The sequence below is a fragment of the Amblyomma americanum genome, chromosome 1 (assembly GCF_052857255.1).
Source record: "Amblyomma americanum isolate KBUSLIRL-KWMA chromosome 1, ASM5285725v1, whole genome shotgun sequence".
NCBI lineage: Eukaryota > Metazoa > Arthropoda > Arachnida > Ixodida > Ixodidae > Amblyomma > Amblyomma americanum.
The window spans coordinates 535,107,175-535,132,925 of record NC_135497.1 but is presented as its reverse complement, the minus strand read 5'-3'; the positions used below and the strand labels follow the sequence as shown (position 1 = coordinate 535,132,925).

Below are 25,751 nucleotides of genomic sequence, written 5' to 3'. Positions count from 1 at the left end.
TCGGCAGGCGATGGCCTGAATGGATATATAGAGAACATTCTTAATGGATAAAAATGCTGGGCGGAGAGTAAAAAATTATATTCACAATCTGTCATGGCGACAGAGGGCTGGCAGATCGGTGTGTGGTAAGATTAGATAATTTCACGGATTTGCTGGTTGCGGTGTCTAAAAACAATGGTTGCTCGTTCAAATACACGTGCGCACTTCTTTTTCTCCTATTTTCTTTCTCTTTATTTTTACATTCCAGGCAATATTCAGGGTGATTGATATGCCAGTCTTTAAGTGAATTCCGACGTTCAATTAGCCTCACATTAAGGCAGCGCCCCGTTTGCCCTATATGCACCGCTCCTCATGACAGCGCCAGTTTGTACACTGCGCCAACGGGGCAGGGAACAAACGGAAATGAGTGCTTAACGGTGCACCCACGTCTTTTTGTCCCGCTAGCACTTTCCCGCAGGTTCCGAACTTGTCTGCTCAATTTTTGTAATCTTAATCGGATCAGAAAAAAACAAAAGTAACGCCATAGGGACTTGCCACTTTCTTTACGCCATGCGCAATTCTGTGCACATGCGGCACAACGCCTACCTTCCGACGCTCTCTATCAGCAATTTTAGATTTGCGCCCGTTTTAGCCCATCGCACTGGCTTATCACAAGTTATGAAGGGGACGTGTGCGGGGTATGCAGCATCCTTGAGCCTGATAGCCAGCGCAGAGACGCTCTCTTACATGGAGTGAGTGCAAGACTTCGTTACGGTTGCCTTAAGACATGACGTCGCTATAGGATTTTTGATGACTTCTGAGTTCCCACAGGCGTAGTCAAGGAGAGCTTTCGGAGACCGGGGGCTGTCCAGCAAATGTGGTCTTGGCGAACGGTCAATGATTAATCTAGAAATTGAAGTGCACCATCTTTTGGCTTTTAAACTGTGAACTTCAGGCCTGAGATGTTTGCTGCGGAAACTTTCAAAGTGAGGGATGCTCCGTTTAAGTTCATAATTTAAGCAAAACACAAGGTAGTCATCGACATACCTAGAAAAGTTTTGAACGTTCCCCACCGGATTACAGTGAACGTTTCTGTCCACCTGTGCAAAAAAAAAATTTGCTCAGAAACTTTAGACACACCATTGCGCTGAACGGAGAACTTTCCCTTCCACCCAATGGGTGTTGAAGAGAGATGTAAAGACAAAATTTCCATGAAGAACTCTACTGATACATCGCACTTGGACATAAAACCGGTTTCATAATTATCATTCATTACGCAAAGCTTCGCACTTTTCATTTTGCAGCAAGAAGCGCCTTGCGTGATGCCGAGAGTTCTGTCTCTCTCACCGAAAACATGACCTAGTATTCTCGAAAACCGCTCCGACTGGTGAAGGAGAAGGCAAAGCGGTCTGTATTCAAATTTGCTTGGTATGTGAATGGGAAAATACTCGTTACGAAGAAGGAAGGGGCCCCTGCCTTTGTCATTCGGTCCGAGAGTGACCCTGCTGTACGGACTCAGTACTTTGTCCAGTAACACGCAGTATCATTATTTACTACTTCCACATCCGTGGATCAAGTGTTTGGCAAAATGTCCTTCAACGTTGTGTTTGCACTGCCTGAATTCTGCGCTGAATCTTCTTCTGAATGCACCTAGCATCTCTTAGGTCTAGGCGCGACTTTGTGCGTCAGTATCTGCGCTCTGCCCTGCGCTGTTGTGATCGCAGTCGCTGCAATTGGAAGTCAAAATCGGTGTAGTTAACGACAAGGTTAAAGGGGCAAGTGGCGTGCTCCATGGCCTCCTTAATTTTTGTTCAAGACCTCTTTGTTCAAGCGTTTGGAGTGTAATTCGGGGTCTTCGCACGTCTCCTGAACAGCGCTACCCGTTCAAATCCGTAGCGCTCCACCAAAGGCGCAGTGTGGTTGAGGTAGCCGAAGATTTCTGCGCAAGAATAACAGGTCCTCCGAATCCAGGCGCAACGCTGCACTGCAACAATGTTCCACCCTCCCGGGATTCTCGGATGGATGTACTATTCTCCATGGAAGAACTTGATGCTGCGCTGGCTTGTTGTAGAAGGTCATCATCACCAGTGCCGGATGGTGTGACGTACTCCGCACTTGCCAACGTTGGCCAAGAAGCTCGACGGGCTCTGTTGGACATTTATAACAAGTCATGGACTGCTGGCATAGTTCCTCATGATTGGAAGACCAGTCGTCTGGTTCCATTTCTTAAACCGGGGAAATCACTGCTCGACCTTTCTTCATGCCGTCCAATTGCACTCGCCAGCTGCGTCGGCAAAGTCATGGAAATAATTCTGCTCACACGCGTGGAATGGTACTTGGAGCGATATCAGATTTATCCAACCTTCATGTCTGGGTTCTGACGCGGCCGCTCTTCTATCGACAACGTGGTTGACCTTGTAACGTTGGTGCAACACAGTAAAAGTTTGAACAGATTGACCGTGGCATTGTTTTTGGATATCATGGGCGCGTACGACAATGTAACGCATCAGGCCATTTTGGACTCAATGAAAGCTGCTGAGATCGGAGGCCGCACGTTCAGCTGGATTCGCAGCTATTTATCAAAGAGGTCGTTTTTTGTCTTGACTGCGGACGGACCAACGTCCTTACACCTAAATTCGCGCGGAGTACCTCAGGGTGGAGTGCTGAGCCCAGTTCTCTTCAACCTTGCTCTCATCGGCCTGATCGACGTATTGCCACAATCTGCTCAAATCTCTGTATATGCAGATGATATCTCTATTTGGACATCAGGAGTGACCCGTCCTCAAGTTCGTGCAAGACTTCAAAAGCCGGCATCGATATTGACATGTTCGCTTGCAGGGCCTGAACATGTCGACCGAAAAGTTTTCACTTGTGGCGTTCACACGCAAAATAATGTCACGTTACACATTCGCATCAATGGCGAAGCCATTCCCTATGAGAGAAGCCACAGATTCCTTCGTGTTGTCATCGACAGGAACCTTTCGTGGAGTCCACTTATCTACGACATGAGAAAGAGACTAATTGCGATTGTCCACGTCCTCTCTTTCCTCGGGGGAAAGTCCTGGGGCACGTCAGTGCGCTCTATGCAACAACTGTACCATTCCCTATTTCGGGGCTACATGCGATACAGTCTTCCGATGTTCAGTTCCATTACAAAGACAAATATCAAGACTCTTCGAAGTGTGCAAGCGCAAGCTCTCCGTATCTGCCTTGGACTGCCTAAATGTGCATCAACAGCAGCAACTGTTCTTGTTGCCCGGGAACATCCTGTTACTACATTCATAGCTGTTGACACCATGAAAACACATATTCGGCACCTCACACGGTTTCCCTGTCATCACCTTGCAACACTCCCAATAATTAGGCCGCGTACTGCATTCGCCAAAGTCATTGATGCCCATCGCGCATATCTTCCATCGGAGTACACCCCTCCGTCAAGACCGTGCTCACCCTTATAGGCTCTTCATGAAACTCGGGTTCACCTATATATTCCTGGCATTACGAAGAAAGCTGGTGTATCATTGCCCGCTCTCATACAACTGACATTGAATCACCTGCATTCTTACCACTGTCACCGCATACATGTTTACACAGATGGATCAGTTCACTCGACGAGTTCTGCGGGGTCGGTGGTGATACCGGCCAGGTCCATCTTCATGAAAGTGAAGACGACCTATCTAACATCTTCAACTGGTGCGGAACTCGGAGCCTTACGGGTTGCGGTAGAGTTCATCAGTCAAGAACCTCCACATGACTGGACGGTTTTCACCGACTCTAAAGTAGCCCTTCAAGCCCTGCAAGCTGCGCTACGCCGCGGGTCGCAGGAACAACTTGTTACTGAGATCCGTTTACTGTACTACGGCACCGTATCCAAAGGTCATGACATCATTTTTCGATGGCTGCCAGGACACTGTGGTATTTAGGGTAATCACCAGGCCGATGCGGCTGCGCGTTCTACTCACACCGACGGACTTCCAGTGAAGATCCCAATATCAAGACCTGACGCTGCGTGTGGGCTTCGCCCTTTTTCGCTGGAGCTCACACTTTCAGCGTGGAACACGGGAGAGTTTTGCAACCTCCGCCTCAAGGCACTGGACCCTGGACTGAGCCTTCGTATTCCACGTAACTTATCACGTCGCGAAGCAACATTGTTATGCCGTTTATGGATCGGTGTTGCTTTTACCAACCACTATGCTTTCCGGATGGGGATGGCTGACAGTCCTGCCTGTGAAAGCTGTGTTTGTCAGGAGACCATCGCTCATCTTCTCTGTGGGTGCCCTGCATTTGCGAGTGCAAGACATACACTGTGTTGTGTTCTGGACCACCTCGATTCTCGCCCATTAACAGAGCAAAAGATCCTCGGTCCGTGGCCACAGCAGTCGACTGCCCTCAAGGCATACAAGGCACTCTTTGCCTACTTGAGAGCGACTGGATTGAGTGACAAATTGTGACAGCGTTGTGCGTGTGTGTGTTATGCTTTTTTCCCCTTCTCTCTTCCTCCTTTTAGTCCCCTAATTCCTATTCCCCAGTGCAGGGTAGCCAACCGGAACCCCTTTCTGGTTAACATCCCTCCCTTTCCCTCCTCCTCTTTATCTATCTATCTACTTCCACATCAAGTAAATCGCTGCTTCGATTGATATAACTTTTCCGCCTTGCATCTTAATGTCCGATCTCTACGCAACAAATATGACAAATCTTCATACTGTATGGATGATCTGCAGTACAATTTAAATGCAGTTATGTTAACTGAATCTTGGGCCGTATGCGATGCTGACTTTGTGAAACTGCCCGGATATGATCTTTGTTTTCTGAATCCGGCTTGTTTGGAAGGAGGAATTGCTATCTACGTAAAAGGCACCCTAAATTGGGATATATTGTCAGGATTCTGTATAGTGGCCTCTGACTGTTAAATGCTTTGACTAAAGATTGCTGAGAAAATGGTTTCTGTTGTTCATAGGCCACCGCCTGGTGATCCAGCTAATTCCTGACATACCTCAATAAATTTCTTGATTTTACCTCGCAAGCCCAATTTTCTGCCATTATTGGTGGTGACCTCAACATCAATACACTAGAACCTTCTTCTGCCAATAATCAGTTGAAGTTCACAATCGGTTGCAATGGCTCCGCTAACGTTATTGCTACACCCACAAGTATGACACATAGTTCCTGCAGTGTTATTCGCATTTTAAGAGTAGATATTTCTTCACTCGTTATTTCTGCTGGTGCTATCACATGTGATTGGAGTGATCATTGTGCCATTTTTATATCCGTGTCATATTTATGTACTACTCGGTGTAACCCAAGGAGTAGTGCACGGTTTTCCATACCATTGTATAACTGATGTGGCACTTGTCCCATTTCATGAGTGTGTACGCGTTGCGGACTGGAGGCGCGTTCTTGCCTGTTCTTCAAATTTTGACTCTTATGAGCTGTTTTTGAGTATGCTGGAAGATATTTAGAATAAGTGTTTTCCCTGGAAGACGAAGCTATCAAACACTAAACTCCGTAAGCCTTGGGTGACTGCTCTGCATGTGAAAATGATAACTCATAAATCCAAGCTCTTAAAACGTTTTTTGCCCACTGGAATCCTGAGCACCTAACTGCTTCTAAAAACTATCCGATCAATTTAAATAGTGAGCTGCGAAGGTCCAAATCTGCAAAGCAATCGCGTCACCTTGATAGCGGTAACGGTTTAAAAGTGTTTTGGAAACTTTTAAATCAATTATTTCCCAATATGGACAAAAATGCGCGTTTGGGTCAGCTTGTCGTCGACGGTGTGCCCTACTCTTGTTGGTCTGTGGCAGACAAATTAATTTTTGTAAAGCTTTAGAATCAGTGGATTCCTCAATGAATCTCTTGGTTTGTTCGAAATATGGGTTTTAAAAATTTTGCTTTTCATTTATCAGACAGTCAGGAAGTGTTTAGCGCAATAATTAATTTACAATCAACAAGTTGTATTGATTTTGATTGGTTACAAATAAAGCCAGTTAAGTTTGTTTCGAATTTGTAAGCGCTATACCTAAGCTATATTTTTAATCTATTACTCACACCGTGTATTTTTCTTACAAGGAAGAAGCGTGCTAAAGTGTTCATTATTTTTGAAGAGGGCGATAAAATCAAATAGACAAATTACCGGCCGATTTCAATTCCTGCTGTGTTTTCGAGGGCTGTAGAACTAGGAATGCTCAAGAGAATCAATGGCTTTTTCTCCAAACATTCCTTAATAATTGACAGTCAATTTCAGTATCGAAAGTGCAAGTCCACGGAATCTTTTGCTCTTGCAAAAGGAAATTATGTTAGAGAATATTTAAACCAAAAACTTGAAGCCCGATATTTTGTCGATTTAACCAAAGCATCCGACCTTCTTAATCATGAAGTACTACTCTGTAAACTTCAGAGCTATGGCCTCCGTGGTACTACTCCACTTTTTCGGTCAAGCATGCGTGCGCAAGTTGTTACGGTCGATAATTACAAATCTGTTTCCCTTTTGATACAATTTAGTGTCCCCCAAGGTAGCATTCTCGGTACATTTCTCTTTAATGCCTACGCAATCGGCATTGCAAGTATAGCCCATGACGTAAGTTATAGTCAGTACGCTGATGATAGACGTTTTTCCTTAGCGGCTCCTCTACCAACGAACTAGTTAAAAGAGTGAATCTGATTATTTGTGATCTCCACAAATGATCCAGACCTAATGGCTTGGTAATTAACTCCAGAAAGACTAAGGCTAGGTTTTTTCGGCCTCTTGACCTAGATATTGCTGTAAAAAACAAATTAAAGCTAGAAAATAGTGTTATTGAAATTGTGAACAAGTTTCAATCACTAGGCGTCGTTTTCGACTCTCGCATGAGATGGTCTGAACATGTAATGCACACTGAAAGCAAGCTTTCGAAATCTGTTGGCTTGCTCTCTCGATGTCGCAGTGAGTTTTCCACAAAGCATATCCACACAATTTGCCGCGCATTATTTCAATCGTACATAAATTACTGTCCCCTTGTTTGGGGCACTACATGTGAAACAGACCGAAATATAATACTCGCCCTCCAAAAGAAGGCAAATAGACTTATCGCTGGTGCGTGCTACACTGCTCATACGGGAAGGTTATATCCACAGCATAGGATTCTTCGCGTGCATGCCACGTTTGAGCTTCGCTTAGTGCATTGCCTTAGGTTCTCGCCACAATCTGTATCCGACTTTCTGAAGACTCTTTCTGCACTTAAATAAAAACGTTTCTTCACCAGAAGCAAACAAGAACGGGACGTTCTTCAAACGAGGACATTATATGGCAACCAGAGCCTTCGGTTCACTTTACCATACACGCTAAATCATCATTTTAAAAGCAACCCAGCCATTTTTACAGCACCCATGGAGGACTTATACAATATTTTTTCATGCTGCTCCGTCATTCTTTCTCTTGCCTAGGGTAGCATTATATTGAGAACTTAATTTCTTAAGCTTTAAGCGACGGAGTATTTCACACTGTTCGACGGTATTTGGTGGTTTACCGCTTTTCTTTTTATTTTGATTTCTTTCTTTTATGAGCAGGAATTTCGCTGTTCTGTGCTATGCCACGACGTGCATCATGTATATGTTTGCCTGTGAGTGTCCATATGCTCTGTTGCTCTGCCTTTGTATTTCTATATATATTTTTAACTTGCCAAACTGGGCCTCGGGCACCCTTCAAGCTGCCCTCGTAGCTTTTTGTACGAGGTCCAATTCCTGTATTTCATTGGAAGGAATAAACATTCAAGTCAAGTAGTTTATCATGGGGCATGGGGTAAACAAGTCCTCGACATCAACGTTAAAACACCCCACAGGCCCCGGTTCCTATTCCTCTAAAGGTCGAGTACAGCCTCCGAGATCGGGATGCGAAAAGGTTCCTCGACATCCAGCAACGTAGGATGTTCAGGCAGGTAAGGTGCGACCTCACGCTGGCACGTATGACGCTCAGAAAATATATACCGGAATGGGACGAAAACTTTGTGAGTCTTTGCCGTTAGGAACACTGCTAACTGAAAGCCTTTCGCCTTCCTTACGGAGCTCGATCGTCAGATTCTCGAAATTGTGCACACGCAGCCCGGAAACTGCGTCTTCCTTCACTCTACTGCAAAAACTGCCAATACAACACAATACTTCTAAATACTTCTGGATGGCCGCTCCAGCCTTCTCCCCGAAGGTGCCTTCCGGCATCATCACAAAACATCCTTCCTTGTCCGCACATATCAGTCTCAACCCTTTGGAGACAAGAAATTCAACGAGAGACAGTGTGCTCTTTAGCTTTCTTTGATGGCCTAAGATGCCGACGCATTCTTCAGCAGATCTCGACCAAACGTTGATGCGGGTGAGACCGGGTACTGACTTCGCGGCTGCCAGCTTTTCGCCAGGCTTGAGCACTGATTTGAAGCCAAATTTCGGTCTAGGTTGAACACATCCAGGTGCTCTTTCGGAACGTCTGTTCCGCCTAGGATGACGGCGTTTCTTCGCGTTTTGTTGTCCATCCTTCTTCTTGGTAGTTTCGGTATTGCGGAATTGCAGATTTTTTACATCATGAACCTTCACCAACTCGCTTAACTTTCGGCTTTAATTAGTCAATTTAACACGAGCCAGTAGTGAATTGGTCAGCCTCGGTGGACAGGAGGGAAAGGCTGAGTGCTTCAAATTAGTTGGGACGTGAAGCGGAAAGAGTTTCATAGGAAAATTTGAGGGCATTCCCTCATTCGCCATTGAAAGAGCGGCAAATGTTGAGAAGATTCTTTATAATGTGTGTGTGCGGGCTACGGTGATCCATAGTAGGCTAAACGTAAAGCGCAGCAAACACAGGGACGTAACAGAGACGACGGGCAAGCGCTTGTCCGTCGCCTTGCTTTAGTCATACGAGATCTGGCCCCGCTGAATTCTACCGACTGATCTCAGGTTCATAGCCTTTTCGCATCTATCGATTCTGCTTTCCAAATTTTGCATGTTGATATCCGCGATATTCGCAAACACTCGTGCCACTTATTAGCACTAGCAATACATTTGCGATCGTTAATGGACGCCTTCAGGCAAACCGAAATAAATTCTACGCATGACGGCTTCTCGTTATATTCAATACCCAGTTTTTGAGACCTCTGCGTACATTCAACGAGCAAAGCACGCGGGGAGGTGGGGGGATTGTGGCGGCATTTTTGAAGGATAAGCCGCCGTCCCAGCTCAGTCGAGCTGTTCCACTGCTGACTCGACAGACGCGGAGTCAATCCCAGCCGCTGTGTGCGCATTTTGTGGGCTGCGGTTGCAAGCGCATACAATATATATTGCCCACTAGAGAGTTTTAGCAAAGCAGAGACGCACTACCGTAGACGTATACCGGATTACTTGATGCCTTTTGCGCACGAGCAGTGGCACGGGCGAAGCCAGGGGGCCCACTGCGCGTGCCGGCGTACGTCTGAGATGGCCTTAAACCCTTTATTAGAGGGGTTTTTATTTACGCATATGCATGCGTACATACAGAGACAAATGCGTAAACGCGCACACAGACAAGGGCACACATACGCAGTCACAAACAGCACACGTGCACAGAGGCGCGCACAAGCACGTGCACTCAGACACGTACTCAGGCATATGCACGCATGCTTGCACACGTGAGCACCGGCGCACAGTCTATATACGCACCAGCGCAAACACTTCATCTGCTCGTTCGCTTGTTTCCGGAATAAACGCATTGGCCTATAACGGAGCACGCATGACATAAAATTTTAGAAAAACTTATCAGTCCGATATACACGAATATAACACAATCTGATTCCCTTTCGATAGGAAACAGCAAATACTCAAATAACCCGATGGAAGTAAATGTCTGAAATGGAGGCATGGCAGTAGAAAATCTTCCGCGCACTGAGTGTATTGTCAGCATTTCTCTTCTAATTTTTTACGCCAAGGGAGCGACATGACGGGTTTGAAGTGTGGGGACTCCTCCCACTACGACCCCCTTAGGGATGTCTTCTGCGTTGTGTCCTTCCGAGTTACCTTAACAAGGGTGGGCGCCGGCGTCGCAGCGACAGAAAGCAAAGTATCGATACCACTGAAAACGAACACAGGCCCCTAAGGCTACCCCGCCGCGGTGGCTCAGTGGTTAGGGCGCTCGACTACTGATCCGGAGTTCCCGGGTTCGAACCCGACCGCGGCGGCTGCGTTTTTATGGAGGAAAAACGCTAAGGCGCCCGTGTGCTGTGCGATGTCAGTGCACGTTAAAGATCCCCAGGTGGTCGAAATTATTTCGGAGCCCTCCACTACGGCACCTATTCTTCCTTTCTTCTTTCACTCCCTCCTTTATCCCTTCCCTTACGGCGCGGTTCTGGTGTCCAACGATACATGAGACAGATACTGCGCCATTTCATTTCCCTAAAAAACCAATTATTATTATTATTATTAAGGCTACCATTTCTGGGTATTGAGGGAGACTACGACACCGTTATTCGAGAGTATTTGTAAGACATACTGGACACATTCGATATGGAAGACGGAGTATAATCTTTTAAAACTTGTCTATACAAGTGCCAAAGTGGTTATAAAATGGGGGAAAAATGTATCAGAGACTAAGAGATATAGCGGGGGCTTAGGCACGGGTGTCCTCTGTCACCTTTCTCGCTCATGTTGTACCGAGAAGGGTTAGAGGCCGAACTAGACAGCAGCGGACTAGGCTTCAGCCTTGCTATTTTCAATAAAGGTGAATGGATTAAACAGTCATCACCGGGGCTAATATACGCAGACGATATAGTGCTAATGGCTGACAAGGATTATTTGCTGAGGTTGATGGACATCTGCGGTACAGAGGGAGATAGATTGTGTTTCAAGTTTAGTAAGAAAAAATCTGCAGTCATGATATTTACTGATGAGGTCGGCGAGCATAGAATACAGGAGTTCACGCTAGAAGTAGTGGATGAGTACAAGTATCTTGGGATATGGATAAAAAACTGCGCTGAGTATATGACGGAGCATGAAACATCTATCATTACTAAATGTAGTAGGAATGCAGTTGTCATGAAAAATATTGAATGGTGGAATTACAATAGATATGAAGTGGTAAGAGGGATCTGGAAAGGAGTGATGGTTCCTAGTCGGACTTTCGGTAATGCGGTCCTGTGCATGAGGCCAGATGTTCAAGCAAGGTTAGAAATCAAACAACGCGGCTTAGGGAGGCTAGCATTGGAGCACATGGCAATACATCAAATCAGGGGGTACAGGGTGATATGGGATGGGCGTCGTTCGAGAGTAGAGAAGCTAGCAGTAAGATAGCATTTCAGGAGCGATTGAGAAAAATGGAGGAAAAACAGTGGGCTACGAAAGTTTTCAGATACCTTTGCATAAGGAATGTTGACATGAAATGGAGAAAGCGAATTAGAAAACCCGCAAGCAAATATCTGGACAGCAGTAGGGGGCAAATCAGCAATTGTCGGTTAAGAAAAAGGTTAAAGAAACAGAGAGAGCTCTGTGGAAAACCGGGATGCTGAATAAATCGGCACTGAGAACACACAGAATCTTTAAGCAGGAAATTGCCAAAGAAAACATCCAAAATAATTCTAGAGGGCGCTCTTTATTGTTTTCGAGTCCTGGACTGGGGTATTGTGGACTAAGATTATGAAAAAGGCTAGGAAATTGGGCAAGTTGATATGGATGCATGATGTTCCAGCCCGAAACGAACGAGGAAAAAGAAGCACAGAACGAGTGCTCACTATGAACTGAAAAAAATTTTATTGGGACACAAAATGTGTACAAACGAAAAATAGAACAACAAAACGACATGATATGCGCAGTCCAGACCATCATTGCACCGCTGGAGCAAAAAAAAAAGAGTACGCGACACAACACCACCGATCGAAGCCTAATACTATCAAGAAAATCGAACTCTGCGTCAAGTAATAACAGTGATGGCGCACTCACACATGCATCAACTGCCTTTCTCATTCTAAAAGCCTCCATATTCTCCCGGACTGTCATATTCTTCCCGGCTGTCTCTGTGTCTCTACAAAACACTAGTTCGTTCAAAGAATAGTGTGCACTTATGACTCTTAACATGCTTTGTCAAGTGAGTCCCCGAACAGCCATCAAGTATTCTAGCATGTTCTCGCAGGCGAACGTTCAGACAGCGTCCCGTCTGACCTGTGTTATGCAGGCAACAAGATAAAGGAATGGAGTATAACACCCCGCAAGCACAATCAACTAACGGATCGGAGTGAGTCATGCCACACCCGTTTATTTTCTCCCGCGGTGTATCATGCCTCTCAAAAGCAGCACAGACTCGGCCAAGTTTGTTTCTTGCCGAAAACACCACGTCCACATTATAACGGCGGGCAACTTTGTTAAGGCTGTGGGAGCACCGTCCTCATTCGTTTGGTGCTGTAAGATATAACGAGTCAGGTACAACGAGACAGACACGTTATGCGGTGCGTGTGGGTAATTCTCTTTTTAAGACATTGACCCTACAGTTGAAAGCAGCGGGGCTAATTTATTATCCATCCATCAATCAATCAATCAGTCAGTCAGTCCGTCAGACAGTCAGTTCGTCAGTCAGTCAGTCCGTCAGTCAGTCTGTCAGTCAGTCCGTCGGTCAGTCCGTCAGTCAGTCCGTCAGTCCGCCAGTCCGTCAGTCAGTCCGTCAGTCGGTCAGTCAATCCGTCAGTCAGTCCGTCAGTCAGTCTGTCCGTCCGTCAGTTCGTCCGTCAGGTCGTCAGTCGGTCAATCAATCCGTCAGTCAGTCCGTCAGTCAGTCTGTCCGTCCGTCAGTTCGTCCGTCAGTCAGTCCGTCCGTCAGTCAGTCCGTCCGTTCGTCAGTCCGTCCGTCAGTCAGTCCGTCTGTCAGTCCGTCTGTCAGTCAGTCCGTCAGTCCGTCAGTCCGTCTGTCAGTCAGTCCGTCAGTCCGTCCTTCCGTCACTCCGTCCGTCAGTCAGTCCGACCATCAGTCAGTCAGTAAGTCCGTCCGTCAGTCTGTCCGTCAGTCCGTCAGTCAGTCCTTCCGTCCGTCAGTCAGTCCGTCCATCCGTTCGTCCGTCAATCCGTCAGTCAGTCAGTCAGCCCGTCCGTCCGTCAGTCAGTCAGTCGGTCAGTCCGTCTGTCAGTCAGTCAGTCAGTCCGTCATTCCGTCAGTCAGTCACTCTGTCAGTCAGTCCGCCGTCCGTCAGTCCGTCTCTCAGTCAGCATGACCGTCCGTCCGTTCGTCAATCAGTCAGTCCGTCAGTTCGTCAGTCAGTCAGTCCGTCAGTCCGTCCGTCAGTCATTTAGTTTGTCAGTCAGTCAGTCCGCCAGGAAGTCCGTCAGTCATTCCGTCAGTCAGTCCGTCCGTCCGTCAGTCCGTCAGTTAGTCAGTCAGTCCGCCAGTCAGTCCGTCAGTCCGTCCGTAAGTCATTCAGTTTGTCAGTCAGTCAGTCCGCCAGGAAGTCAGTCAGTCAGTCCGTCCTTCCGTCAGTCCGTCAGTCAGTCAATCAGTCCGTCCGTCAGTCAGTCAGTCAGTCCATCCGTCAGTCGGTCCGTCAGTCAGTCCGTCAGTCCGTCCGTCAGTCAATCAGCCCGTCCATCCATCCGTCAGTCCGTCCGTCAGTCAGTCAGTCAGTCAGTCCGTCCGTCAGTCCGTCAGTCCGTCAATCAGTCAGTCAGTCCGTCAGTCCGTCAATCAGTCAGTCCGTCAGTCCGTCATTCCATCAGTCAGTCCGCCAGTCAGTCTGTTCGTCTGTCAGTCCGTCAGTCAGTCCGCCCGTCCGTCAGTCCGTCCGTCCGTCACTCAGTCCGTCAGTCAGTCCGTCCGTTCGTCAGTCAGTCATTCCGTCAGTCTGTCAGTCACTCTTTCAGGCAGTCCGTCAGTAAGTCAGTCCGTCCGTCCGTCAGTCAGTCAGTCCGTCCGTCAGTCAGTCAGTCAGTGCGTCCGTCCGTGAGTCCGTCCGTCCGTCCGTCAGTCAGTCAGTCTGTCCGTCTGTCCGTCCGTTCGTCCGTCCGTCCGTCTGTCAGTCCGTCAGTCAGTCCGTCCGTCCGTCAGTCAGTCAGTCAGTCAGTCAGTCCGTCAGTCCGTCCGTACGAGGTAGTGTGCGGCGGTTTTGAGCTGTCAGCCGCGGTCACAGAGCAAGACTACACAGGAGGTGAAACTCCAGTCTGCGCGAGGGAGCGCAGGCGACCAGATGAAGTTACAGTTGTATGCGCCGACGGGGGCGCATGCAGTGGTGGCGCCTTGCGGCGCCTCGTAGAAGCAGCAGGGAAAAAAATTTAAAATGCAGCGCCCGGGAAGGCGCTCCGGCGGCGCGCTCTCAGAGCAGACGACAAGCAGACGACTCGGGTGTTTGCTTCAGCGGGCACGCCGTGACGTTGTGTTTCAGTAGTTTCTTTCCAGGCCTCCAGACGCCGCCAGCAGGATAGTGGCGCCGCGGGCTTGTGACCTTTTCTGGTCGCCGCAGACGGCGGAGTTTCCACTACTTATAGTCTTCCTCCGTGGCCGCGGTTAAGCAAGGTGAACGACGCCACAGCCGATACTTTGGAGGTTTGTAGCCGTGCCAAGATTACAGGAGCAGCGATCTTCAAAAATCCGCTTCTCTCAAAGTAATCGTCCCCTAAAAGCCAACTTTTGGTCACATTTTTGTATGGAATTCGTGTTGAATCATGTGTAGTCGACCTTGCACAGCTGGTCACATTCAGCTCAATTTTGATCGATGCTTCTTTGCGATGGAATTCAACGCGGCGAAGTGCAAACTACGCTTTCTCTTGGTGAGCGCTGCTGTTGCAGCTCTACAGTGTGTGAAGAAACGTAAACAGTGAATTTCAAACTATCGAGGCCATTTTGCTGTTCTGGCGTCGTAGCGTTGACGTCGATTACGCCTGGTGGGGATACGCGCTTCCTCGGCTTTTTTTTTTCATTCCCAGGGCCCTTGCCTCATTTGGCGTTTTTTCCCCCTGGACAAGGCTTCTATGAAGAACATTAAGCATGCTGATCTTTTGTTCGTGCTCAAACAAATGTACCGGGAAGCTTTGCTTTTCTTCTTTTGGCAGTTTAGGTGCCAGCGATTAGCGAGCCGCACCACACTCGCGAGAAGGGGGCGTGCGTGTGGTGATAGAGAGATTGGCGGCCGTCGTAGCAGAAGACGCAGTTGTTCTCACCCTACTAAGCATGAGCGCGCGCATCCAGACCACCCTAACAACTAACGGAAAAACATTCGCGTTGCACAGCTCTACCGGTCCTCTTTTTTTTTCCTTTCTGTCAAGTACATTGCTGTTGAGAGCAAAATATCATGACTTCGTTTCCACTTGAATTTTCAACAAACTGCGGTAAGCCTGAAAAACTACCCATAGTGGTTTAAATAGAGCTTTCAGCCACAAAAGAAGTGCCGAACCGTGTGTACATGACGCCCAATAATCACAACCGCGGATCGATTGTTTTCCTTCGATTTTTCCACATAAATTATTCTTATTTGCGGTAAGTGGCAGGTGCCTATTGCATATCTGCAGAAATCAAGAGTCCCAACCCGTATTTTGCTTAGCTGCGGGCGATTAATGTAGAGTTTGCTACTATATCACTGCTTCACTAATGGCCGCCGATCCTCACACATCATCTGAAATAACGCTATTGAACTAACGGCATCGGCTCGTAAACTGACGGCAATGAGAGGAAAAGGAAATGACGTCCTTGCTCAACTAAGACTCTTTATCCGTATTGAAGGGTATCGTACATATCTCTACGTGCTATAAGCTACCGTTCCCTCCGATTTCCCTAAGACTTCTTTTCATGCCGAAGAATTCATCTGCTTCAGTACGGATAGTGGCAGTGCTCTCATTGCCTTTAGGTAACATCCTGCTATTCCAAAGAAGTAGTCATAAGATGGCAGAGGCCTTTTTGCTCGAGTTGTGACCTGCTGTGTTGTGGTTTGTTCCCACGTTGGCCTCTCAGCTATTCTAGATTTTTTTAAGTGGTGTTTATTGCCTCGAGGTATAAGGTGAGTTTGTAATTGTGGATGAAGCACAATAATGGCTAAATAAATAAAAAAGTAGGACTCAGCCATGATGCGGTCCCTGCGCCAATGAAGTATATAGTGAAAGACTAGCCGTTCGGCGAGAGTCCCTCGAAGGCCAGATGCCGGATTCTCGTCGGCTTCAGGGCTGGGCCAACATACAGCAGTTAGACCTCTGAGTTTGCACAAGGCACGCATTTGTGGAAAGAGGAGCGCTATGCGCTAACGTAAGGAACTGACGACGGGTTTAGAGGATTAAAGTTATTACACCTCCTCACCCCTTCTCCTGATCTGGAATTGCTCTAAGACTGCGCGGTGCACATAACACTGTTCACGAGAGAGTTGACAACGCGCAACTTGATAATCGCTGATCTTATACCCACAGTTACCGTGTGCAGAGCTGTCTGTTCTTACGAGGCACGCACTGCCGCACTATAGGTGAGACTGTATCAAGCTTTCGTTGAAGAAAAAGGCCTGCCTGGTTAAGAAGGGTGTGTTCGAACTGTCGGCAATAGGACTCTGCCTCTTCTCACAGACTCGCGGCGAAGGAGCGTGGTAGAGAAAATTAGATGTGAAACGGGAATGAGTGTCGATGCGATGTGAGTTTCACTAGCCAGCATGAAAGTGATCCCTGCCGTCTTTCACGTGAGGTGCTGAACAACAAATCCATACATTAAAATAATTTGATAGCTTTATTTTCTCCTGTTTTTTTTTTTGCTATTTACTGAGGTCTTCACCGTATATGTTTGTTTTTCTCACTTTTGGAGAATGGTTGCCTCCATGCAAATTGCCGTCTTGTTCAACAAGAAGATCTCACAGTTACTAAAGACGTGATAAACTCATATAATTCGTTTGCTCCAGAGTACATAGCTTGTGGATTAGGTCATCACGCCTGGCAGAAGACAGAAGAATTTGAGCCTTGTTGCTAAGTTCGTTTGTGAGATAATTGTGCTGATAAGAAATCCTTATTTCACAAGATAAAAACAGCTTCTGATTGCAATGTTTGTGGGTACGTTTGTGAGAGAGTTCACATCTTCCCGAAAAATTTAAACAAAGGCTTTTAGCTCGCGCGACTGCCATCATGTGCCGTATGGCACTGGACGCCGAAAATTATTCTAAAAAGTCTGAACGTTTCTGCACACCCTTAGATTTCTATGCCCATCTAACTAGCCGATGCGAGAGCAGTAACCACTTTATAATCAGATTTTACTGTGCATAGAAAGAAGAGGCGATCATTACTATTGTTCACGCAGTTTCTTACCGCACTGTGTAGCTTTCGCACGATGACTGTGAAAATATCTCCTTTATGTTATGTGATGTTTGCTAAGGCCGATTCACAGATAGTGCTGTTGGTGATATACACACTAGTCTTGATTATCAAAGCATTTAGTTGAATTGTCTTAGTATGAAATGGCACGTAGTAATGACACACTACTTACCTTGGGAGCCGGGCTCCCGAGTGATCGGCAGTCTAGGGAGAAGGCAGCGTTCTCTACCACCTGGTAGACGTCCTGTGAAGCAGACGCTAATATCTGCGGAGGAACTGTGGGGAAAAATCGCGAAGCACTTAGAAGCAGGCTCGAATCGCAGCTCTCGTTCTATTCACTGAACAAGGAAAACGCAACGCAGGATCAGCTGCGGTAAAATAACATTCAAATAACCCGCTCACTTACGCTGCACGTGCACGCGCACAGTGTAGCTGTCGCTCCCGGCTGTGCTGGTCGCATCGCAGGTGTAGTCGCCTGCGTCGGCCTCGGCCACATCGTCGATCAGCAGAGAGCCGTCCGGCTGAAGTCCTTTCGTGACCTCCGAGCCGTCCTTGGACCAACGCACTTGCGGCTTTGGAGTCCCCGATGCGAAGCAAGCGAGTGTCCTGCTTGAACCTTTCGCCACAGTCACCACGGCTCCCTCACGCACGGTGATCTTTGGGCCATCTAGAGTAATGAAGTGGCGTTTAAAATAGCACCCGTGACAGACAGCAGCTCCCGTGACGCTCAAAGCAATGCGTCTAGGTTTCAGAGCAAGCCATATCAGCAAGCCACAGCACTCTTCCACTACCCTTTCTTCCGCTCTCTCTCTCTCAATAGCTAGCACTCCTCCCCGCTCCACGCCCAGTGAGTGAAGGAGAGAGCCCTCCTAGTCGGTGCTATGTGCGTAAATGCAAATTCTCCTTTCCATTGTTACCCATACTTCAGAAGTTCATGCTGTAACGCTGCTGCGCTCTCCATTCGTCACATCGCGACGAGTAAATGAACATAGCTGTCCAAATTGACCCGATTCATAACTTATATGGCCGGCAATAAAATAGGCGTGGTGGTGATCAAACACATGACAACGCCACACGAAGAAGCAAACTCCGCTGAAAGAGTACAATTCGGTATATAGTTGTCACCGTCATACCATATTATCTTCAGTAGCTATCATGTTCATCGTGGAACCAGTGGCGAATTACTTCATGAGCATTTGATTTGTAACTTGCAAAGGCCAGGAAGGTAACACTCTGCCTTTTTGTTGTCTCCCTAGTGCACCAAATTTTCATATTGTAGTTAGTGAATGCAGCTTCAAATGAAGATACCATTAAAACAAGTCTAATTTTTACAATGTCGATTATATTTTAGTGAGAAAGCTAAATACTGAAAAGCAAAGCCAACTGCTCTTGAACATTTCACTCGATGAATTCTGGCATCCGCCACATTTTATTTTTCGCACCACCCTTTTTTAGCTGGCAACGATCGCCTCACAAAAACATTTCCCGGCGCACTAAAGATATCATACAGGCGCAACAAAAACCTGAAACACATCTTAGTACACGCATGGCTTGATAAGAAACCGACGCCGACAGTAAGCCCGTGCTCTCGACATAGATGCGAGACATGCAAGCATTTACAAAACGATACTACTGTTAGAAGCACGACAAGCAACTTCAGCTTCGATATTAAGACTAGCTGTAACTGCGTGCGTGTGTCGTCTAACCTTATATACGTGCTTCATTGCACCTCTTGTGAGAAACAATATATCGGAGAAACCGGACAATCAATCATCTCCAGCCTAAATGGTCATGGAGCTAACACAGCAAGCAATTTACAAAAGTAGTGCCGGAACATTTTATTCAACGCGGTCACAACTTCGAAGAACTTAAACTGTTCATTCTTCAATCAGACTTTAAATCTGCAAGAGACCGAAATACACAGACGAATTCCTAATCGATAAATTTAAAACCTTACAACCAGCAGGGGTCAACATATCCAGAAAAGCTTCTTTGGTACATGCCGGCCAATTACTATTATTATTATGCCGGCACTGGCGTAATTTTTTAAACAGGTCGTGCGCATTGTCAGACCATTTCCCAGTACCTCATACTGCCAATCATTGCTTCTTTCACCCTACTCTTCCACACTGACCAGTACTTTACCTCCTCAGTGGCAATATTTTTTTTAGCTTATGCCTTGCTTCTCTTGCCATGATTTCTCAGGAACCCTTGACTTCCGCATTCCTCGCCACCCCCTTCCTTCTTTCACCCTACTCTTCCACCCTGACCAGTACTTTACCTCCTCAGTGGCAATATTTTTTTTTAGCTTATGCCTTGCTTCTCTTGCCATGATTTCTCAGGAACCCTTGACTTCCGCATTCCTCGCCACCCCCTTCCTTTCATGCTTTCTCTGAACTAGCCCCAATGTTTTCTATTTTTGTAATATTTTTATTTATTTTTATTTTCTGATATTTAGTTCCGCCATGCTAATTTCTTATCTGAGTTTTTCAGGTGAACGAAGCCAATCATACCAAGCCACCTGTCACAACTGGACACACAGCCTTTAAAGCACACACTTCCTATCCCTCCACACTCCACACCCCCGGATTCCTTTCTGCTGAGCTAGTCTTTTCCTTTCATGAATTTTGCAGGTCAACCGGTTAACCAACTTTAGCAGCCATCATGCCTGGACTGGACAAGATTCCCCCTCCCCATGCTAACGCCATTCCCACTTCACACACTCCTCCCCTAACCAGGCCTTCCTCCTCGGAAGGATCACCCTATTTAAACCCCGTTATTGAAGAGCGCTTTGTCCAGACAAAGACAAGCCTTCTTGTCGAAACTTTGGCAAGCACGATGATACTTTCCTTCCCTTGTTTGCTTTCTGGTTATGAGCACTTCTGTTTGGATTGGAGTGAATGACTACACGAAGATATTTAAAGTTGGGAATCCACTTATTTTTTTGCATCATTGGTTTTATAATTACAAACTAACGGCTGGTACATATCGCATTACTCCGCTAAAGATTCGCAGGTGACCAGCCACGCGGTTGCGAACTGATGTAATTTTGTGTCAGCTGTTACATGTGAGTGTTCGGCAGCAAGTAGCATGTCTTTTTCTTCGAGTCTTGTTTCCCCCGCATGTGCATATAACCACATACCATGCGCATGTGTTAAGAGTTTGTCACAGGCACTGGCCACTATCTACAGGACCAAGACAAAATAGCCGCATTTGGAAAAAGGAATACTGTTCTAGCGGCGCGGAACCAGAAATCAAAGTAATAATGTGACTCGCCTATTGTGCTGTGGGTTTTCACCACCACCACCAGTGAAACAACCTGCCAATTTCCGGTTAGCATTGTATCTGGGGAAATCCCCGAAGGCGAAGTAGGATTTTAAATAACCAAGTATCTACTCATTAGCAAGCGCCCAATAAAGCGCGGTCGTACGGCTACAAAAGAACGCAAAACAGCTTTCCCATCAGCTTCGTAGTTGAAAACTTAGTTGGCACAGCGTCCAGCCGGCTAAGCGGAGGCCCCTAGTTTGATCCCCGGAAGAGAAGCAGTGTTTATTCAACTGCGAAGTTTCTTTAGAAGCTCTGTAGCTTTTTTTGTGGCCGCACAGGTATATTCGAGTGGAAGCTAATGTGTAATAGTCTCTTACTCCTGTATCCATATAAAACGTTCGAGGCCGCGAAGCGGGAGTAAAACATTGTCCTCACTGCCTTGAATTCAAAGTTCACGAATTGTTCCGAGCAGCAGGGCCACAGAACGAGTACTATGGGCCGGCTAGAGAACCACCTTACTCTCAAAGTTGCGCGAAAACGGCGCCCGTATCAATGAGCAAGCAGACCTTAATTAAAGTAGTTTTTAGGCATACCAGCATTTTATGGTCCTTTTTTGGAACAAATCCCACAAACGCTGCAGTGCTGTATGTATGGCTGCAGAATAACAAGAAGTGGAAATGGGATCTGAAGCACCTGGCACAATCAATGAGACCAAACCGCTAGACGACAGTTTTGGGCGACGGGCACCTTTCAGCTTTTGTATCACGTACATTAGGTGCATCAGACAGAAATTACAGTCAACTAGACCGTGCATCTCTGGCTGTGGTATGTTCAGCAGAGGCAACGACGCAAAGGGACTTTTATGACCGACTATCAGCCACTGTTTTGGCATTCTGGGGCCGCAAAAACAGTGCCGCAGATCCTCTCTCCCACTATAGCTCAATGGTGCTTGAAGCTCACAGCACATGACTATAACCTGGGGTCGAGCAGGGAAGCGACATCAGAATGTAGATGCTCTGAGTACTTTGCCCTGACAGGAACTGTATGTGTAGCAGCAGCAGCGGCCTTACGGAGCAGGAACAACACCAGCCGCCGAAACCTTCGTCTCAGGCTGGGTCTCCCGGTACGTCCGCTAGAACACCCACTCCCACCATGGCCAACGCCGACGACAACACCTCCGCCATGCCCGGTGACGGACCCTCCAGCGCCGACCCTGCGCTGTCCCTTCGCCTTCCACAGTTTTCGACGGCCGACCCTTGACTCTGGCTCGCTCAAGTCAACAGCCAGTTCACTATTGTCCGCATCACCACCCAGGTGCAGAAGTTTCATCACGTCCGGGTCACCAGTTTGTCGCACCAATCAGCATGAGGCTGGCACGAAGAAGGAACTCATTGATTTATTGGTTGAAGTACTAGAACGTATGATGGCGTGAAGCCGAACGGCGCGTGACGCCGGCACTAGAAGGCAGCTGAATTCGGCTGCACTTCGGCGTTATCATCTTCGGCGGCTGTTGCTGCCCTGCTGCGTAAAGCCGCTGCTGCTACATATACTCCTGAAAACATGCTAGAAACCAGTCTAAGCGTAAAGTGCCACAAGACGTTCTACAACGGATAACTTAAGTCTGCAAAGTGATGAGATTATTTCTAATAGCTATTTTTTTAGACTTCCAAATTACCGAAGAACGGGCCATGGTTACCAAACAACATGCCATGATGCATGATGCAGTCATGATTTTTCGCTGTCGAATGGATACCTTCTTCAACTTGAAATTGCGCTTGTAACCACGAGAGGAAAAGTAAAGGGACCGCTTGAACATTATGAAACCTTGCAATTAGCACACAAGCACCCTTGGCGCAAGTTACTGCGCACTCTGCAAACTAAATCATGCAACACTAAAAATCATCGCGTAATGCATTATGCAAAAAGTACGTGCTCTGTGTGGAAGCCGTTTAAGTGCGTTCACTAAACAGCTTTTAAAAAGCTGTGACCTCTTTTTTAACCGTTCATTGCTCATTGTTTAAGGTAGCTGCCACCTTTGACGTCATGAACTGTAACTGGCGCGCGACGTCACTGGCTGGTTCACCCATAAAACGTGATGCTTTTGGGAGCATCGCATTTTATGGATGAACCAGCAGACGGACAAACGGACCGAAACGAAGCTGTTGGGAAAAGAACCGATACAAAATAAGACATCGGGGCTGCCCTGGGCGCCTTACCGACGTACTGGAGTGACGGTCTTCGTACGTCGCTGCCCGCCGCGTTGGACGCAATGCAGGCCAGTTCTTGGAGCTCGTCTCCTTCCCTGGCGTCGTGAAGGGTCACCGTGGAGCCGTTCACGTCCACGCGGTGCCGCAAGGGCGGCGAAACGCTCCATCTCACTGACGGCGTCGGACTGCCCTCCTTGGCCTCGCACGTCACGCGAACAAGGTCACCGGTGCGGAAGTGCACTTCAGCCGGGGAAAGACGCAGCTGGGGGGCCACTGATGCCACTGCAGAGTCCCACAAGTGGACCGCTACTGCAGACAGTAAAACTCTACCAAGGGGAGGCTGCGACGCCTCGGTCTGCTGACTACCCTCTTTTTTTTATCGTCTGGCTTCGTGCTGCTTTTCAGTCTCAGAGCCTTATTCCTACCCAAGACTAGGTAAAGTAGGCCATCGTCAGTGTAACTAAACGCATAAAATAAATGAAACTAATTTTATTATTTTCATGCCGCGGTCATGAACAGCAGGGATAAAGGTGGACAATGCATTCCGCAGGAAAACCGATTATTGTACGAACTGTGGAAAGCCGGCGATATTTCAAACGCCAAACCGAATGCCAATATCGTGTTACGCTGTTTGTAACTAAATCGTTGCGGCAATCGGTTCAGTTACTCTGCATATTGGTGCCTAAAAAGAGGATGTCCAAAGAGTAACATCTTACTTTTCTCTTCGCACTTGGCAATTATAAAAGTAGAGGCATTACTAGAATTCAGACGTGGCATGCAGCTCACGGACAAGTGTCAGGGAACATACTGAATTTTACAATTATAATGGTAGCCAGAGCTTGTCTGTCAGCTTAAAATGACTGAGCAACAGAAAGAAATAGACACGATCAGCGAAATCGAGCAAATCACAGCGGCTATGGTGAATCGTGCGTCTGAGTCTCAGCGCTGCATTTCTTTCGCCAATTAGAGCATCCTCGTCACTCGCCTTTTATTTCGAGTAATACGGCAGAGCTGGAAACTCCGATGTCGTTCGAGGCGCTGCACAAATACGTCCCTGCGTCTTCAAGTGACACCCTACTGATGTGGAGGGGAAACTGGAAGCTTCCACTGCAGGAGGTTGGGAATAAAAGTTTTCCCATGTCAAATAAATGTTTCCCTTCGTAAAAGGCAAAGCAGTATTAATTATTGATATTTTCTCCAACGCTTCAAGCACTTTGAGGCCTTTTTTTCTACAAAAAGAAAAGTTGAAATGGCCCGTTTTCGCCAACTACAACAACTCAACTGCTTCAGCCTCCAAGAAAAGTTTCTGCTAAAAATTTTTTGCCCGGCCTAATCGCAGTGGTGTTACATCACATAGTTCACCAAAAAAAACAAACCTTTCGATGCAGTCACACTTGAAAACAATATTGTGCCCTCAAACATTAAAACTTATAAAACGCTCTCTTCGTAATTACTGATGTCCGTATAACATACAAATCAACATTGGTCTTCGCACAGAGATCACGTAATTTGACGCGTGGTTTTCAACCCGACAATGAAGGCTGGAGCCACACTTTTGGGGCATGCAAAGTTGGTTTGCCACTCGGGACAAAAGGAAAAGTAAAATGGCACTCCTGTCATCAGCAGTGAAGAAATACGGGGACACAAAAGAACCGCACACGTTAAAACAATATGCGTCAAAACAGCGCACAAACAGGAGCACAGTGACAACATAGCAATGGGAAAAAACGGCACAGCGACAAACAGCGCAGGAAAAAAAAACTGCATGGTGACAAAAGAGCACAGGTAAAAACAGCCTTCGTCAAAACAGCACGCCGGACAAAATGGCACAGGGACAAACAGCGCCGTGAAAAAATAGCACGACGACAGAAGAGCACAGGGAAAAAACGGCACGAAAAGAAAACAGCACATCGGAGTACGGTGCAGCGCTACTGGAGGGGTGAAGTATCATAGCCATAACCGCAGACGGTAAATCACAACACATAAGGCAGCGACCTTAGCACTTAGCGAGTGCTCGTTTCGCTAGTGCATTAAGAAGCAGGGCAGGCTCATTCCTTGTGGAGCAGCGTTGCTTGAACAGTGCGTTTTACAGAACTAGTGGTTTTGTAGTCCTTACTTGCTTGGCTTCAATGATCTATAGTTTCAGTATTATGTAAAAATAACCCAGCAAACTGAGAGATAAATTGAACAGGGCCCCTGCTTTGCGAACAGATGTCCCGGGTAGTTTATCTTTTCTTATTTTAGAGCAACATTCAGTTTTCTTGGCAGCTTCTGATGCATTACATGCCACCACACGTAATGTATCTCGCTTGATTTCACTCTTTGACGTGTCATAGCCCTCGCCCGCTCTTCAGCGCCCACAGCTAACATTTGCGGCGATGACGACTTCCAAGGCATAGCGAGAGAGGCTACCAGTTAGAACAGGGAGAGCAAAAGGCTGCTGCGGTGGCCAAGTGCTCCATGGCATCGAAAAGCTTAGCCCTTTTTTGGCCTGATTCAGATTGACGTGTAACCATTTTTTTCTGCTTCCTACGGTTATGACGCAAAAGATCTGAAAATTTGTGTTTGTTAGGTGTTTCTTGTGGTCCCTGAGCAAAAGGGTCAGATTTGTCGAAAATTGATTTTTCAATAAAATTGACTCCCAAGTGAAAAAGTAGCTTCGTTCAAATTCTGCAATAATTCATGCCTCGAGATGACTCTCTTCGAAGCGAAAAAAGCTGCTTCAATATAAAATTACACTCAAAATATGCACGCTGATGCATGAATTTTCAGGTTAGCTGTGTAGCCCATTTCGCAAAGTAAAGTAACCGCCTGTCAGCCTCAGACAACCGGTGTTTAGAGTTGTGCCTAAAAACCAAACAACCTGAAAATGTCGGCTCCGGCAATCCTGCCAACGTTAAAAGCAAGCATCGCATACAGGATAATATCAGTGTATGAAGGCCCCGTAGCTCGCTCCATATAAAATTGCTGAAGATTCAATTGGCGACAGTGAGAATTTTAAAGAATAAGAACTTTTGCTAGACCCACAACCATATGTCTGGCGTACTTTCCGGAATTCAGCACCATGAT

The 25,751-nt window shown here is 46.9% G+C and overlaps 1 protein-coding gene across 1 annotated transcript in view; it reads right to left on the bottom strand.

Annotated features, from left to right (window-relative positions):
* Positions 1-25,751, bottom strand: part of LOC144129199 (hemicentin-1-like) — a 266,934-nt gene that overhangs the window by 147,733 nt on the left and 93,450 nt on the right. The window contains exons 10-13 of the mRNA XM_077663184.1: positions 23,668-23,789; positions 22,692-22,964; positions 17,615-17,875; positions 17,381-17,484 (exon numbers count right to left, since the gene is read on the bottom strand). Of these exons, the coding sequence (XP_077519310.1) occupies positions 17,381-17,484; positions 17,615-17,875; positions 22,692-22,964; positions 23,668-23,789 (760 nt within the window). The remainder of the gene's footprint in view (positions 1-17,380; positions 17,485-17,614; positions 17,876-22,691; positions 22,965-23,667; positions 23,790-25,751) is intronic.